Raw genomic sequence first — 18,680 nt, 5'->3', positions numbered from 1 at the left:
AAAAAATCTCTGTAGAACCGTTTTTGAGTTATGCTCCAAATATGAAATTTATGAAAAATAAAAAGAAGTTTTTTTTACTTAGATTAAAGTATTTCGGACGGCAAAACTGTAATTTGGAATCCCTCTTTCGCATATTGAAGGTGAATAAATTTTCTATCGATCATCTAAACACTGTTTTTGCGTATGATCAACAGTATTGTTGATATTAGTGACTTTATGATAGAAAAAAATATAAAAAAAACGCATTTTTTTTAGAGAAAATTTTGTTTCAGCGAAAGTTTTAGACTCGATGGTAACATTTAAAAAATGATTTTTTTCTGCGCTTAAATGTTAATTCAAAACAAAGATTTCAAGTGGTTATTTATCATAATCGGTTGAAAATTGAAGAAGTTATGGCTACTTTACCATAAGAGTATTTTTTTGTAGTTTTTAATAATTTAACGAACCGCAGTACACTTATCATACTATAGGAAAGATGAAAGATGATAAATCTCACTCGCTTCAATTCAAAATCATTTATTAGCTTACCAGAAGGACACATGCCAAATTCCAGGAAGATTTGACCATAGGGAGGGGTTGTTTGAGTCTCAAACGTGAATAAAATTTTAAGGTATTCTGCCCCGGAGGAACAAAAAAAACTGGTTTTTCTTCAATAACTATTTTCATCACTTGCCGATTGTACTTTATGGTTCATTTTATTAAAACCTAAGTTGAGATAAATATTTCACTCCAAGACTGTAACTCGATTGGATTTGAAACAGAAAAGTTATTGCGGTTCAAAGATTGTATTTTGGTCGAAAATTCTCGTATAAAACGCAATGCGTAAAAAGTACTCATTGCGTGTTGGACAAAATTTGCGGCCTTTGAACTGCAATAACTTTTTTACTTCTAGTCCAACCGTGTTGCAGTCTTCGGGTGAAATATTTATCTCAAATAAGGCTTTGAAAAAATGAACCATAAAAAACAATCGGCAAGTGATGAAAAAAGTTATTGATGAAAAACCAGTATTTTTTGTTCCCCCCGGGGCAGAATACCTTAAAATTTCATTCAGCGCCCGATTTCACATCAAAAATATTGGTCAAGTTCACGTTTTTTTTTGATTTTGTAAACTAGTGTTATAAGGTGAAAGCGCATCCTTTCCACCAGATTCGTGAAAGATAGTTGGCAATTTCAGGATGTTCAAAATTAAGAAAAAAATTAAAATGGGAAAAATGGGAAAGATATATGCCCAGATCCAATGGAAATAGTAATTTTGTAGCAGATTATTGGGCTGTTAAAAAGTGTTTGGAAATTTTTTGAGGGGGATTCAGCCTTGATTTAGGGAGAAAAATTTCATAACATTACTAAGTATGTAAAATAAAGAAAGAACTGGTAAGAGTCACACGAAATCAGTGTAAAGAAAATTTTAAGATTTTACATTCCGCCGATTCATGTGCCATTAAAAGTAATTATGTACCAGTTAGTGAAGTGATTTTGGTTTTTACTGCTTTGACTATCCCTGTCAATCTATCAACTGTCGCTTGGGAGAACAGTTGAAGGTTTAAGTATAAGAGCCACGAAAGTTAAACATCCTTGAGAATTTGTCAAGAATCATACATTGTGAATCTTGTTGAAAAATTAAATTTTATTTTATATGTTTACGGTTTTGTTTTCAAATTATCAATTATTTAAAAAAATATTTGATGATTCTAAAAACTTTATGGTTCATTGAGCTTCCAACTGGTAAGTGTTAAAGGAATTGAATTTATATTTTGACAATTGTACGTTGCATTAATCACATTGCAGATAACCGAGTTTGATGAATTTTTGGTATACTAATTTTGTCTTTCTGTTCCTTTAAAGTTTATTTTCATGAGGCTTAAAGGCGCTATATCTAAGGTCATTAGAGGACCAGAGATAATGGTGCACGGAAATCCAAAACATGCAATCCTTGAATCGTTTGATGCAAATTTCAAAATTTTTAATAATCAGTCAATAATAAGGATTGTTTATTTTGAGAAACAGAGTAAAGAAGGGACGAAGGGGGAGGGAGGGGGGGGTTAGAGTTTCAAATACGACTTGTATTTTGTAGGTTTGTATACGTGTAGGTTTGTAATCTGAAAAATTTGAAATTAGAGAAAAATAGTGAAAACTTTAAACAAATTTCCTCAATATACTTATTTCGATATCCTTTTATAAAACAATCTGCGAATCTTAGATATTTACTGCGAAAAAGTGTTGATGAAAAGATAGTTTTCGTAATTTTTACATTCGGTAGTTTAACTTTAAGAACGCTTTGAAGAATTTTCATATCAGGGTGAGATTCTCACCAAAATTTTAATGATTTTCATTTTGCAACAATTCCAAATTGGGAAAAGTGTTTGTTAAAAATTGCTTTGAATTGAAAACTGAATATTAAATTATTTTTCTTAAGTATTTTGCTGAATCGATGTTCGAACGTTTCGAATTATTATTAATTCTTTTTCAAATTCTTCAATTTTTAAATATAAATGTAGTTATAAAATAAGATCATCAAAATCATATTCTTAGCTTTTGGAATTTCATTTTTATTTATTTTTTCTTCAATTTCAAGCTCTCATACTAGATTTTTATTTTTCTGAAGCTGAATCCAAAGAAAAAGTAACTAATTTGCAACGAATTATTTATGAAAAAAGTGATAAGTCGTATTTTTCTTAATGCTCTCAATATTTTCAAACTTTTTTAAAATGTTTCATTAAATAAAAACATATTGAACAGAGAGTTAATTTCTGAAAGTAAATACTATTTCAATATTTCATTGAAAATTCATAATCAATTGCAATTGAAATAACCAAACTTTCAGATTCAGAGTGGATTTTTGACCCTAAATCATTAACCTGGATTTCTACTCAAAATTTTAAATATTTTTATGTAGATGAGCTAAAAACAGCATTGTTGGTTAAAAGTTAGAAAAACGTCTTCCGAATGTTCAACTTGAGCGATTGCCTTGTTTCCGAGAAAAAAGTCTGGGATGACGGAATAGACTCACCTGGGAAAAATTAAAACATAGGCAAGTTTTTGGAGCCTATGCTGTAAAAATTTATTTTAGAAATAAATTTCTGAACTCGATTTCAGATTTTATCCATCACCTCTAGTTTCAGAAGTTGTATTTTCAGTATGTTTCGAAAATTGAATAGATATCATTAAAGATGTATCGAATAGTGCGAACGCCGAATATCGACTATTGGCCCTTTTCAAGTATTCGGTGAAACGAATTTTCTGAAAATAAATAGCATGAACATGATAAGTCGTAAATAAGCTTAAAATATACTCAAAAGTAACGTCTGCATCACTGAATATTCTGCAAAAAATTCCGTTGTGAGTAATATTTTAAAAGTGATGATAGAGTTGATAAAAATAAATTTCACATTTTGCATAGAAAACAAACAATGCGTGAACAACTGCTACTCATATACATACGCAAATAACGCAAGCCTCTTACAGCTTTGGAGCAAAAGTACTAATCAAAGCAGGTGAAAAACGCTATTTTTTAGTGCTTTGTATAGAATTTGAAGCAAAACTGATATCAAGCTTCAAACAGTAATCTAAATTTCACATTTTTATTGTAATTTGGTCTCAGAACAACTTTATCGTAACCATTTCTTACTGAATTAACTTAATTTTGAAAGTTTTAAATTAAAGAATTGTTTTTTTTTATACAAACTATTGATCATTATTAAAATTGTTTAATTGTGATAATGGCTCAAAATGCATAAAAGCTTATGAAAGACGTAAAATATCACAGTAAATAAGCTTTGGAAAGAAAAATAAATGATTTAATTAAAAAAAAGAAACTATTTTCGAGAAAATACATTTTTAATTTGATGTGTTTGACCATTTTTCATATATTTATCTTAAATTTGTATTTCTTTTTCAAACGTTAAAATATGTAACTGAGGGGTGAGCCCAAACTTTTGATCGATAACTTAAGTAGATATTTTATCTATTTAAAGCAATTTTTTAGCACAAAATTTAAAAAAATGTGTTTTGACATTTATGAAAAATGATTCGAATGCAACTCGAATTTTTAATTCGGTCCAACCAACCCTGAACTAATTGGGTTTAAATATAAAGCGCAATTTTTTGGAAATTTTCCAACTTTAAGCGAAGTTTAAGTCATATTATGTTAACATATACATCAGGGGTTTTCAGATCGTGCTCCGCGGAGCACTTGGTGCTCCGCGAAGCTTCTGAAAGTGCTCCGCGACGTACGCAACGAAAACCATAAACCAACTTTGAAAAACTCTGATATTTTTTTTTATCGTAACATGAGAAAAAAAAATCACAGGGCATATAGTACGAACTATTAAATTTTCTATACTTTGTTTTTACTGGCGGCTGAATTCCTGCAGGGATGTTGGTAAAAATGGTGAATTGTCAAAGTGCACTGCTTTGATCGAACAACGTTGTGTTGCAGGACTGAGTGTGCAAAACACTCAATGAAAAGGCTGTTCTTGCGCCGTACTTGGCGGGCTACCGATTGGAAAAGCTGGAGAAGCGCATACTATTGCTAAAACAGTGGAATTGGTAAATTCGATTCCCATGTCTGACAACACGGTTTCTCGACTAATTTGTGATATGGCTGAAGATGTTGATAGCGGTTGAGAACTTCAAAATTCGACATGCAGCTTGACGAATCCACAGATCTCGCGTGAACTTTCATTACGTCGTATGAAACATCTCAAGAATTTACAAAAAACTTATGCAAAAGTTATCAAAACAACTTTGAAATTTGTAATTCACATATAGAATATGTTGTCCAGGCTACAAACATTCTAAATGGAAGGAAAGAAGTTGCGACTAGTTTATGTCAGTTTTTGTATTTTTTCGTAATAAAACTCATCTCATAAATCAAAGAAAAGACCAAAAGTTGCGGTAGTAGTCATTACATCCTTCATCGACATGCACTCGCTATGAAAAAATCATCATATTTGAAAGAAGTCTTGGACGAAAATATAATAATAATCAACTTTATTAAGGCTCGACCGAAAAATTCAGGACTATTCAAAGCGTTGTGCAAAGAGATGGTTAGCCAACATTCCACGCAACTACTTCATACCGAAGATCGCTGGTTATCTCGTAGAAAAACGTGGTCTCGCCTGTTTGAATTAAGAATGACTTCAGTCTTTCAATGCAAGGTAAAGGAATAAAAATCTTCAGTTAAAACGGCAAAATCATGAATATCAAGAGAAAAATCAAATTTTGGGCAGAATCGCTCAAAAGAAAATATTTTTGTTTTCCTTGGTGTAAACTTAAACTAACAGGCCCACGTGTCTAGTGAAGTCATTTACAATTACAATTACAATGTTTTGCCGCAGGATTTGTTAAACAGCTTCCAGCCAAATTCCCCGAAGAATATCATAAAATAAAAAAAGATTTGAGAAAGAAGACTTTAAATGCGTGGAACAGCCTATTTTTAAGTCAAAGAAAACAGAATCATTAAAATCGCAAGAATGTGAATGTTTGATAGATATAACATCAGATTCAAAGCTTCAGGAAAGATTCGTATCCAAAAAGTCGTTGGAGGAGTATTGGTGTCAACTGAAAAATATTTTTTCAGATAAAGCAAAACTTATTCTTCTGTCGTTTTCCCCAACTTATCTATGTGAGTCTGGATTTTCCACGTATATATCTACGAAGACAAAATACCGATCCCAACTAACGCGGAACCAGACGTCAGGCTACAACTGACTGAATTTAACCAAACTTGTTATAGCTTGACAAATCGAAGAAAGCGTATTTGTTCTATTGAAATCATAAATTTTTGATGACACATATTTTGTTAATAAAACAAGACTATTCAAAGAGTAGCCATTCATTACTGATTTTATTGACTACGATGGCGACACATCTTATTTAAACGATAAATACTATCAAGTTTTCAAAACTCGGGTTTTTCATTCTTTCAAAAATGTAGGTGCTCCGCCAAAATTTTTGGTTTTAAAAAGTGCTCCGCCGAGCAAATGATCTGAAAACCCCTGATATACATTTTGCCAAAAGCATACGAAAAAGGTTTTGATCAGAATGAGATCAAAAGAAATTCAATATGTCATTAGATGACTGAGATATGGCCAAACAAATTTTTTTGTTCTTAAGGGGCTGATCTCAAACTTATGGCCAGTAGCGTATATGGCCAGCAAATTCTAATTCAACTCTGTAAGTACCTCGACAAAAATTATTTTGTGAAATTCGTTCCAGCAAATGGCAAGTTACAGCTGTTTTAGTTTGGCGGGCCGACTTTTTTTTTCTATTTTAAGCTATTAAGTGATTAATTAATTCTTTTATTGAACAAACACCCCCACGGAGTGGAAAAATTTGAGAATTCGAAAGTACATCTACTAGGAAAAGTTCTTCGTTTTGATATAAAATCCAGCGTTTGCAAGTATTTCGTAACGGTTTTTTGCCGCTTGGGGGGGGGTGATCACCCCGATCACCCCCCCTCCCCCCCATAGGACCGCGCCTGGCCTGATTTTGTCCAGGGAACAAATAAAAAATAGTCTTATGATTAGAGATGTACCGAATAGTGGTATTCGGCGAACGGCCGAATACCGAATATTGACCTTTTCAACTATTCGACCAAACGAATATTCGGCCTAATATTCGGACGAATATTCTATTGAGTTTTCAATGTAAAAACCTTAAGCGATTAATCCAATACTTTCTATTTCTTCCATTTTAATGCCCCTCGGGGCTTGTGATATATCTCAGTTGGCAAGTCTGTTGTCTCCTGAGCCGATGTCCGCGAGTTCGAGCCCAAGAGTAAACATCGAACACAGTTGTACCGGATAGTTTTTCAATAACGATCCGCCAACTGCAACGTTGATAAAGTCGCGAATGCCATAAAAATGGTAAAACGACTATAATCGAAACAAAAAAAAAAATTTAATGCCCCTCATGTTTTAGTCGATTATTTTCAACCAGATGATATAATCGAATGGTTTATTACAAGGTATTTTAAAGTAGGGTCTTTGTGATTTTTAAAATGTTATCAATAACTGAAAAGACATCAGATGACTAGTCGCTTCTAGTGCGTTTATCACCAAAGTGATTGCGGTCCTGTAAAATCTGGGATGAAACATGTCGAAACAGGTTTCAAGCTATTTGGAATTGCTTTTCTGTTATTGAATTAGATGAAGCTCGAATTCGAGCAAGATATCTTCACAGTAGCTGTTGAATAGATAGGTGATCTTTAACCTTAAACATACCATATTTTCAACCACGCGTATCTAGACAGTCAGACAACCAGGACGATTTTTAAAGAAATAAAAATTAAAAAGGGCACAATTTATGTATTTTTGAAAAATTGAACACATAATCTAAATAATTTTGAATAGGAATTTGAGTTTTTTATTTGATTTAGCAAATAATCCGAATAAACCCGAGCAAACTTCGGGAAGTTTTAAACAATATCTGGACATCCTGTCCAGATTTGACTTATCTGGACATCCTGTCCAGATTTGACTTATCTGGATTTTTACTGGATTTATGGGCAAGCCTGAATATATCCAGAAAATCATGAATAAACTATAATCAAAGTATAAAGCGATACCGTTCAGCATAATCCTGTACGATCTTCAGTGAAATATACGCGGATACACCTTAGATGTTTTGCTGAAACCATAAGTTTTTAATGATTGTGTGGCCTTTACAATTTTACTTTTGGATATTTTATAAATTATCAAAAATCATTTGAAAAATTTACAAGTCTTTAGTAGATATTCGGCCTATTCGGCCGAATACTTAGCTCAACTATTCGGTGAGCCGAATATTCGGCTTAACGATTTTTCGGCGATATTCAGCGCCGAATATTCGGTACATCTCTACTTATGATATTTTTATCATGATATTTTGTAACTAGTTAGGATCAAATGCTGAAGCCTACAATGTGATAAATAAATAAATTATTAAATAACAGTACTGAGTGCTATTATCAAACATGCAATAGAAAGGTTGGAGCAAATTTCAAAGTTTGTGTTTTATTGTTGGTTAAAACAGAGCATTCACGATTCTTTCAAAACAACTGAATGTATGTTTAGCTTAATAAACGTTTTCAAAACTACCTAAAAACAAATGCTCGAAACAAGAATATAGGCTTTTTTATGACTATAATAAAACCGTCATAAATGCTGCCCAAAAAATGCCATAATTTAACCATGATAAAACCTTCTAATTGGCTTCTAGTTGGCTTAATCTGTGTTCTATACTTGGGGGCCACAAAAAGAGAGCGGCGGGCTAAATGTGACCCTCGAGCCATCGTTTGGCCATGCACCCATGCTTTTGAATTCATTGCTTTTTTCAACTGAGCTGACGAATGATGACTATACTTATAGTGCTTAGCATAAGTACACCCAAACTTGTGATGTAATGACTTTGATTCTACTGCTAAAATAAATATTGATCAACAAATTAAAGGTAATAATAAGTGGTCACTCTATTAGCTAATACGGTGCCGGTCAAAGCTAGTGTGAGACGACGAAAAGGTGATGATACCTGTATGCACCTTCGCAGTTCGCACCGAGGAAGGAATTCTTACCTGCTTCTCTCACGCGTACCACGCTGATAATAACTTACTCCCCCGCCTTCCGACTGCTCGCTCAACCTGTTCTGCGCGCGATCCCTCTGACAATAAAAATCGGATGAGCAAACGCGACCATAAGCGCGCAACTGAAAAATAAAACAAAACGGTAAATACTCACTTACTTGCGATGATGGCGAGCCATGATCGTGGCGCGCGAGTGTGAAGATTGAGATGGGACATTTGTGAAGGAAGAGATAGGCAGCAGAGAGACATTTCGCGGCCAGTCGGTCGAAACTTCGCGCCAAGAAACGGTACAGCTAAGCTACCTACTAATGTGCAGTATCACGTACCGAACTGGGTAGCCTCCCCAAATGCATGAATGTGTTGTGGCAATGATGATGATGATGATGGCGATTCTCATGATGGGGCTTTCGGAACAACAAATAACGCACCGTGTGGCCCCGGATTGTAAGTGACAACATCAGTGTGCTCCAGTCTGTATCCCCCACACATATCTGCGGCTTCGTTGTTTTCTTCCCCGCGCTTTTTTTCGCACTCCTCCACACAGGTGCACTCAGACCGTGTCGTCGGCTGTTTTTTATGACAGTCCGATGATAAGAAGCTCTTTTTTTTGTTGACTAAATTGTTTCCCGCTAGTGTATTTCTTGCTTCGGCCAGTGAGAAATTAGACGGTGCTAGTAATATCGGTTTGTTGTGTTTTGATTTCGTTTCCGGTGAATAATTTTAGTGCGTGTTTTTGGTAATCGGTGCAAAAAATGAACCGCACTAAGGGTAAAAGTCAGCGAAAGGGCGCGCCAAAGTCCGCTGGCACCAAACAGCTGGCCGGGCCTGGCAATGGTTCTGGTTCAGCGGGTCCAGCAGCGGTCCAAGCGAGTGCCGTTGAGCCTACATCTTCAAAATCCACGAGCCGAAAAATGAGTAATCGGAGTGGAAAAAGTGGAACCAAGTTCAAAGACGTTACAGCTAAAGTTGATACCGGTCGAGTGTTGGAAACTAAGCTAACTGGCGGTATGAAACCCGCAAACATTCCTGACGGGACCGGTCCCGCGAAAATGGAACGTTCCAATAGTTTCTTCTTAACGCGAAAAATTTCTCAAATTTACTCAAAGTTTAGTGGAAGTCGTGAAAGTTTAGGCATGCCTGATGAAGAAACGCAAAAACCGTTCACATTCAAACGGAGCCTTAGTTTATCGACCATTCAAATCAATCGAAACACTCGGAGAGTTCAAAATGAGTCCAATTTGCGTAAACTACACGAGGAAGCAATTCTCGAGCATGCAGAAAGTGGTGAAGAGCCTTTAGTAAACATTCCGAAAACGCCCGAAACGCCCAAAGTCGAGATTCCAAAATTGGAACGATCAAACAGCATCTTGGCATCTTTCCGTCGTAAAATAAGCTTCCGATCAGATAAAAAACCGAAGCTCCCAACCAAATGGAATACTTCCTTGCAGAATCTCCGTCAGGAAGATTTCATGGTCAGTTACGACGATCTGAGTTTCGTGGATTACGATCAGTTCAATCAATACGAAGCTACGCTTGAAAGGCGGCTGAGTTCTAGTCAGTTTGATCTCTCTCCGAAGCTTCCGAATCCACCCGCGTCCCCATCGGTCAGTTTTCCGGTGGTTGAAGTTGTCAATCCGACGGTCATCAAACGACGTCAAAAAACCGATCTCGATCTGCGCCGCAAAACTCTAGTCCGGCGAAGTTTCGATTTCGAAACCAATCTCGACCAGGACAAGAACCTCTACCGGAATAGCATCGATGGCGACAAACTCCGCATTCTCGGGAAAGTGAATCGCAAATCGTTCCGATGGAGTGCCGATGTGGAACGCGACGTGGACGCGCTCAATTTGGACAGTTTGGATCAGCTGGGAACTGGTGCATCTGGTGGGGCAATAGTGGTGGGGTCGATGAGGCCGCTCGCTCCACATAATCGTGTAAATTCCGACGGGTTTGACGAGCGTTCGATTGATGTGTGTGATAGTGGGGTGATTGATGGGGAGAACGGTGGTGATGAAGAAAGTTACAAGAGTGATAAGAAAAAGCGCACCAGTGTAAGTGATGGCTATGTGAGCCGCAATCAAAGCCTGAAGCGGTCTCGATCTTGCAATGATGGGCTGGAGGCATCGCCGAGAGGCGGCCGGCTGCTGCTGGAACAGGTGAGCTTTCTAGCCTCTTTGGTTGTACCTTGTATCGTTCATTGCGCTTGAATGTGATCAATTTAGCATGAATCCAAAGTTTTCGCTACTGGAGAGCAATGAAAAATAATCCTAAACTGTAACATAACAAACCGATTCCAAAAATGACATTCTACAATCTTCTAAAATCAAATCTATTTTAACTTTAAGATGCATTTAATGATCATATCTATAAATAGAACACACCTGCATATATTATATATTTTGATTTATTTAATTAAATATTTCCATCTTATTGTAAAAACGGCTTTCGTGAGATGCTTTTGATTTTAATAAATTTAAAATACAGTAGAATTCGGCAGCATATCAAAACCATATATTCACCGAGCTATGCGCCTGAATGATATGCCAATCAAGAGTAAAGGAAAGTGTTTGTTAGTAAATTTCGTGTTACTCGAGGTTTCGCTAATCCGAGGTAGTCCTCCCCCGACTACTTCGGATTAGCGTGGTTCTACTGTAATGTATTGGTTATTTCGTGAAAACAGCTCATCTATACCAAAAGCTTAAAGGAAAGCTTACGTTCATAAACAAAACGACACTCCAAAAATCAACAAATAAAAAAATAATTTGTAGTAGATTTCGCTTGAAACGGGGATCAACGTATAAGTTATATGGTTGGGTTGGGTGAAAATTGATAATCTCGATAAGAATGGAATGTTATCAGACGAATACTTTTGCAATGCATCCAGCAACAGGTGCAGAGAGGGCAGATTATTGCAGTATCGATACCATAAATGATTATTTGCAAACTTTATCGCTTACGCCACTTGAATGATAAGGAATTTTACCATTGTACTGAACTTTAAATTTTAAAATCAAAACTGGTTTTGATACTGTATAGCTAAAAAGTCTTTATTAGAGTATGTTATACAGGCTTCTTTCAATTTTGGGAAAACGCTCGATGTTGCCAAAGTCGAACGGGCTTCCCTCAATTTTTTGTCATTAGCATATTTCTTTGACAATTTTCAACAACTTTTAGTTTTTTCAATTAATTTTTTTAATATATTTATTTTATGATTTTTTGTTTGTCGTTTTCTATGACTTTTAAGTTATTTTTTGTCATTCAAAACCTTAGTTCATTTAGAAATGGGACACTTTCTTTGCTGATCTTGGCTGATTTCCTAGTTAACGGACAAACAAGCATTCTGTTGCCTGTTAAAAGTTGTTTAAAATGCAGGAAAAGAGTTAATATTTATTTTCATTTTTCGTCTACTCGTTACAATGTTACTTGTATCACAGAGAACAGACAACGAGCCCCGAACAAAAATGTGTTGAAAACGTGTGTGAGAATACCAACCTAAGTTTCAAACCAAATTTGTAAGTGGACTAACATCCATAAGATGTCGCTACCAGTACACCTATTTTTTAATTTTTTCGACACGCTTAGAAATTAATACTCATCGCTTATTTCAAAGGAGACCAGTGCAATATATGACAGTAACACAATTTTTTGTGTAAAAAATTATAAAAACATCATTATTTGAAAAAATGCAAATCATATTTCAATTACATTTTAATCGCTGTCATGTGCCCCAGCATATGCCCCTTATTAAATTGAAAGTTGAATTCCAAATTTGAAAGTATGGGCTGGGATTTAACTATCAATAAACAGTTTTCTAGAACAGAAAATGTGAACATAAATGTTATAACTGTAAATTATGGCTCGATATTCCGGTTGATGTTACCTGAGATCGATACATGAGGACTTGTAACTCATGATTAATAATAACTTTATTCATTTCTACTGATTACTAATCCTGAGTTACAAGTCCTTATGTATCGATCTCAGTTAACATCAACCGGAATATCGACACATAATTTACAATTATAACATTTATGTTCTTTTTTTTCTGAGGATTTTCAACCAATAGGCTGATTCATCCCTTAAACATTTATGTTCACATTTTCTGTTCTAGAAAACTGTTTACTGATAATAAAATTCTAGCGCATACTGTCAAATTTGGAATTCAATTTTCAATTCAATATAGGGCATACCCAGCAAACATAACATCGCATTAGAAATGTTAGCTCAACTCGTTAACAATGTCAATGCGAATCGCAATTCCTACCAAAACAAGTAAATGATCGTAAAAATGGTTAGTTAAAGTCTACCAACTCGGATATGACAAAAGTCCGACATGTTTGCAAATTTGTCTCCTGCGTGCAGGATTCAAGTGAGAAAACAACCTTGTTGTACTCTCTGCAATGAGCAGTGCAACCAGATTTCTAAAAATCAGAGTGATCATTTGGATAAACTGTCCAATGAGAGAAGCAGCAAATATTGTCGCTGGCAACGGTTTGCATGCGTTGAGAGCAAAACTTGCGCTCTCTCGCATACTGTCAGGATGTACGGTATAAGGTGTTGTATATCGTCCAATTTTTACAACACTTATCGCTTAAGCCAGAAGTTAAAAATATGTATGTATATTGCCTCCACTTTTGTACGTAAATGCTATTTTTTCGAGTTATATAAGATGATTTTATAATGTATATGAAACGTATAGCAAAGTTTGTTGAGAAATATACCTACAAAAATGTTTGCTGGGTATGACATCGATTAAAGTGTGATTGGAAGATGATTTGCAATTTTTTTAAATAATGATATTTTTATAATTTATTACACACCAAATTGTGTTACTGTCATATATTGCAGTGGCCTCCTTTAAGATAAGCGATGAGTATTAATTTCTAAGCGTGTCAAAAAATGAAAAAAAATAGATGTACTGGTAGCGACATCTTATGGATGTTAGTCCACTTACGAATTTGGTTTGAAACTTAGGTTGATATCCTCACACACGTTTCGAGCTCCAGCCCGAACTCTGTTCTCTGTGCTTGTATCATTAGCAATAACTTATTTGTCACAATTCACAATTATCGGGAAAGTACTCATTTCACAATAAGTAAAATGATACTTCTACCCAGAATATCTAGTAACACTGCTGTGTTATCCCGAACCTAATTTGAGTAGTCTCGCTTAACCGTGTGATGATGTGAACATTTATCATAACTACTCTATTGTTTGGCAATCATCAATTGCGAATTTCCCAAAGCATGCGGTGAACCAAAACAAACAATATTTTGGATTCGCCGACGCAGTAGATGATTTTTTCTGCAGATCCGGAAGATTTTTTTTCCTGGAGGATCCGAAAACCGTAAGTTCAAACCTCCCCTCAATTCGGAAATTGAGAATGCTGAACATCTTCGCATGCTTCGCCCTCGGTAACACCTTCGTGAACGCATCAGCTGACTGGTCCTCAGTATAGATATGACGCAAGGATAGCTCATCGCTTCTTATGATCTCTCTGATGGATGCATACTTAACGTCCTGATGCTTCATCCACAGATGGGTCCGCGCCTCCTAAAGGTACTTGATGCACGGGATGTTTTCCTCAATAAATGTGAAAAGAGTGCCAACCACACTTTATTTACTCAGGAAGTTTGTTAACCACAAACTTTCCTTGACTGCATGGCAAAGGGCTATCTCAGCTTCAGTTGATGATAAACTGACCGTCTGCTGACGTGTCTGCGGAACACCAACGCCATATCGATCGTACCTCGACCGGACTGGCCTGATACTTGTTCAGTGCGCTAACCGCAGCGCAGATATCTGGTCTCGAAGATGTTCCCAAGTATTGTAAACAACCGATCAACTCTTTGAACGGTTGTTCGGTGATAACCTCACCAACGTTCAGCTTCGTCCAGCGAACGTTCGTTTCATGGCCTGGATAGGCTTAACGCTTCCTAGATCTTATCTCCCTTGAGGCGGCCATTTCGTTATCGATATCGGTCTTCCAAAAATCCAAGTCCTCCTGGCGCTTCAGCTTGATTCTAGGTTGCAACTACGTTAGCCACGTAGTGCTGAGCAGCTTCTCTAGCTCGCTGACCGTGACTATGGACCTATTCAGGATTGATAAAATCATCGTCATCGAATTCCGTTCTGCTCGGAATTCCGTTCTGCTCTCGACCTCATTGTTTTCAATCATACTGTTTCTTACAGCCGCATCATGGTCGAGATCAGCATGCACATCGGCCAACCGCTCAGATGTGTGTCCTGTTGTTGTTGATGATGGCTGATCGCGCGAATCTGTTTCCGAGTTCACGTTCATCGGCTTTCTGCTTATGTGTGGTTTGTTATTCTTGCTCGTAAACATCGGCTAACCGCTCAAATGTGTATTCTTCGGATGGCTTTTCAGCAAACTTTTCGATGGTCATCTGTCTTGGCACAACATCATTTCGATTTTGCTCCTACAAAAAACTGGTTCGAAATTGAAGGAACATTCTCGTCTCCCAATGTATGCTGACTGGCACCAGAATCGATGACGAAACTTCGTTTATTCTGGTGGCTGATAACCTCAGCATGTGAACGCACAGCATATCTTGCATGTTGCGTTCTGTTAATCCTATGAAAACATCCTCTTGTTGCTAACAAGGCCCTTTCTCGGTGGTTTCAAAAATTATCTAGACTTCGACAGGATTCATCCATAATGCTTCAGAAATAAAGAGGTGGATGAATTCGCTAGTACCAACCATCCGAACCATCTCCTCTGAAGCACCCAAAGCAGTTTTCATTCATCGAAGACATGCTCGCGCATACTAACCGCAACACAGCTACAAAGCACGAGAATGACTGATCTTCTCGTCTCCAACTCTTTGATCGCTACAAAAAGCCGGAAGGCAAAGTTCAGCAAAAAACGTCCAATCTGACTCTGTGTTGCTAAAGTTGCTGGTAACTAACCGTCGCCGAAAATATCTCCTTCTTAATCACAGAAAAATCAAACTGTAGGCTTAAATAAGCTCTCTCAGCGTAGCTTCACATCACGAGAGTAACCCTCTCGAACAGTTTCTTGCAATCTCCTATCCGGCCAATCCTCCATGTGGAGAGAGTAACCCTCTCGAAACCCGACTTCCCAGCCTCGAACCCCAGGAGCACCTTCTAGCTGACCTGAAGCACCTCGTGGGCTCTGCGCTCCCGATATTCTGCGGAGGTGGTCATCTGTACATGGAGTAACCCTCTCGGCTATCAGCTTCACCGAATTGTTCCGTGGTGGACTTTCCCGACCCTCGCGCTAAACCATTCCAGTAGCAGATCGTGGGACTCCTTCCGGTCGTCGGACTTGAACTCACACTTTCTAAACGCAAAGTGGTTCGTGAAGGTATCGAAAGTAACCCTCTCGATCCGCGAACTTCCCCGGATTCCGGTAGTACCTTCTGGTCGGCATAGTGCGTTTCGTGGCATCTGCGCTGTGTTTGGATCAGCTCATACATGCTGACCACAGCGCATAAACAAAGCACGAGAGTAACCCTCTCTGCTATCAGCATCACCCCGCTTGCTAACTGCAGCGTGGCTCATGACGGCATCGAAAATAATCCTCTCGATCTACGAACCTCCCCGGACTCAACCTCTGACGGAAACTCCTGGCTGGCCTGAGACATCTCGCTGGCTGGTCTCTGCGCTAGCGGTCCTTCATCTTCATCGCTAGCGGCTGGCCTTCTGCGGTGGTCCTCTGACTGGTGGCTGGCCCCTCGACCTGGCTGGTCCTTCTGCGTTGGTCGCTGATAAATTTGCTAACAGCAGGTATTGAGAGTGCCCCTCTCAAAAACTCATTTTCCAATTTTCCAGACGTATCTGGGCCCATAACCTGTTGAGAACGCAGGTTTTAGTGGTGGAATAGAGGTAATCTTTATTCTAATTCTTCGTCTACTAGTTACCAGACATGCATTTTCTCAATGGAGAATCTCCGCGGTGCGGGTTTTCTTAATCCCCACGGAGTTTCTCTGCATTTCACCACGGAGATGTTTAACTAACACCACTGGAGAGAATTTTTGAGATTGAACTCCAACGAGCGTGAGAATGAAAGCTCTTATGTTCCCCACATTCACCACCGAGAAAACCTATCGATCCAATTATTGAACACGAAAACATTGCAGGTAATTGTTTACATTAAGGGGTATATCGTGTAATAGTATCTTGAAGGGGCAATTCCAATTGGACTGGCAACAAGGAAAACGTTTTTTTTAACTGAAAAAGAAATGTTTACATATCCGTTGCTGTCATATCATATTTAAGATTTCTATAAATGAAAAATGTTTATTTTGTGAAAAGCTATTTTTTTTTTAAATCATCACAACTTTTTTTAAAGTTCGGGCCGAGTGTTTAAAGATTTCGTATTCATCAGATTACTACATTTTTAAACCTTATCATGCAGGGCGTTCGTTAATTGGTATTTGAGGGAAAAATGGCACTGAGTGGTAAAAATTCTTAAAAATAATATGATGTTTTTGAGCAAAGTGATTTTTTTTAATTAGAACAAATGTTTTGGGAGGTTTTTAATTTACATCAACAAAAATAAATCGATTAACTGATGCATCACTCGAAACGAACAATTGACGAACACCTATAAAAATGACTAAGGACGTCTTACGGCACATTACTTTCAACTTCCAGCTTGCTTTACGTTCGGCAAAGCCAACGCAGGTGATTCTCGTTGGTGAGGAAAAGTGCCACTCTTCGGTGCTCTACGGTGCAAACATTTATGATCTAATGTGAGGATCTGGTGGCGGTGCGAGTTTGAGTTTGTTTTATGAACTTCGAAAGCAGATAGAGAGTGGTGAAAAACTAACAATCTCTCCGGAGAGTTCGTGGCAATAATAGTGCGGTGTTGAAATTCTCCGGCTCCGTAAAAACCCCACGGAGAAAAGCATCTCTGCTTGTTACAATGTTACTTGTATCGTTAGCGATAATTTATTTGTCACTATTCACACATAGATTCCCTGATGGGGAATGTATTAATTTCTCAACGAGTAAAATGATACTTCTACTCAGAATATCTGGCAATACTGTTGTGTTATCACGAACCTAATTCGAGTAGTCCCGCTTAACCGTGGGATGATGCAAACATTTATACTTTCATCACCTTATTTATATTTTAAAATAAACGCGTTTTTGAGATATCTATCTATATACATAAAAAGCAATTTTTGTGGGTTTGTTTGTTTGTTCGTTTGTTTGTCTTCTATAGACTCAGCCGTCTTAAGAGCTAGAGAGCTGAAATTTAGCATGGATGCTCATTAGGACCAGGAATGATGAAAAATGTTCTCAGATTTTTGGAAGACCCCTTCTGAAGGGGGTCGTCCATACAAGACCAACACATTTTCGCGATAATGACGTTAATTTTTGTCGAATTATGATGAAAATTTGCACATGGGAATTTTGAAAGATGGGCAATTGATTTCAGGTATCAAATTTAGGCTCAAAGGTCAGCCAAAGGAGTCGTTCATACAACGCAAATACTAGTTCAGCCATATTGACGACATAGTGCATTGGTTTGAGTTGAAAATTGGTTCACGGGCGTTTTAAAAGACGGGCAACCGATTTCAGGTATCAAATTTTGTATAAGGGGCCGCCAAAAGGGGTCGTCCATGCTACACAAATACTGTTATATTGACGTTATTATGCATCGGAATGAGATAACATTGACACATGGAAGTTTTCAGGGATGAACAATCGATTTCAAGTGTCAAATTTTGTGTAAGGGGTCGGCAAAAGGGGGCGTCCATACTTCATACTCTACTGTTTTTGCGATATTGACGTTATTATACATGGGATTCGGATGAAATTTTGTCATGGATGGGAAATTGATGTCCGGTTTCAAATTTCGGATCAAGGGTCGGCCAACGGGGTCGTCCATATTAACTTTTCACTGCCTTAGTAATATTGTCGTAATTATGTTTCAGAAGGAAACAAAATTTTGTGAGTGGCAGTTTTAAGGGGCGGGCAATTGATTTCAAGCATTTAATTTTGGATCGGGGTTGGAAAAGGTGTGAAATTTCGGGTCACAGGCAGGATTACCACATATACAGATTTTTCTGTAAACATACAGATTTTTTTTGAAATTTTCAAGCAAAAAACTGTATATACAGATTAC

General features: G+C 37.2%; 1 protein-coding gene across 1 annotated transcript; it reads left to right on the top strand.

The window, feature by feature from the left end:
- Positions 1-9,312: 9,312 nt before the first annotated feature.
- Positions 9,313-10,767, top strand: LOC129742654 (uncharacterized). Its single transcript, XM_055734582.1, has one exon. The coding sequence runs from the start codon at positions 9,313-9,315 to the stop codon at positions 10,765-10,767; it is 1,455 nt and encodes a 484-aa protein (XP_055590557.1).
- Positions 10,768-18,680: the final 7,913 nt, after the last annotated feature.

Source organism: Uranotaenia lowii, chromosome 2 (assembly GCF_029784155.1).
Source record: "Uranotaenia lowii strain MFRU-FL chromosome 2, ASM2978415v1, whole genome shotgun sequence".
NCBI lineage: Eukaryota > Metazoa > Arthropoda > Insecta > Diptera > Culicidae > Uranotaenia > Uranotaenia lowii.
Note: the sequence above shows the minus strand (reverse complement) of the source record. Positions and strands in the feature narration are given on the sequence as shown.

Coding starts and splice junctions, on each gene's coding strand:
- LOC129742654 (XM_055734582.1), top strand. CDS start 9,313: ATGAACCGCACTAAGGGTAAAAGTCAGCGAAAGGGCGCGCCAAAGTCC.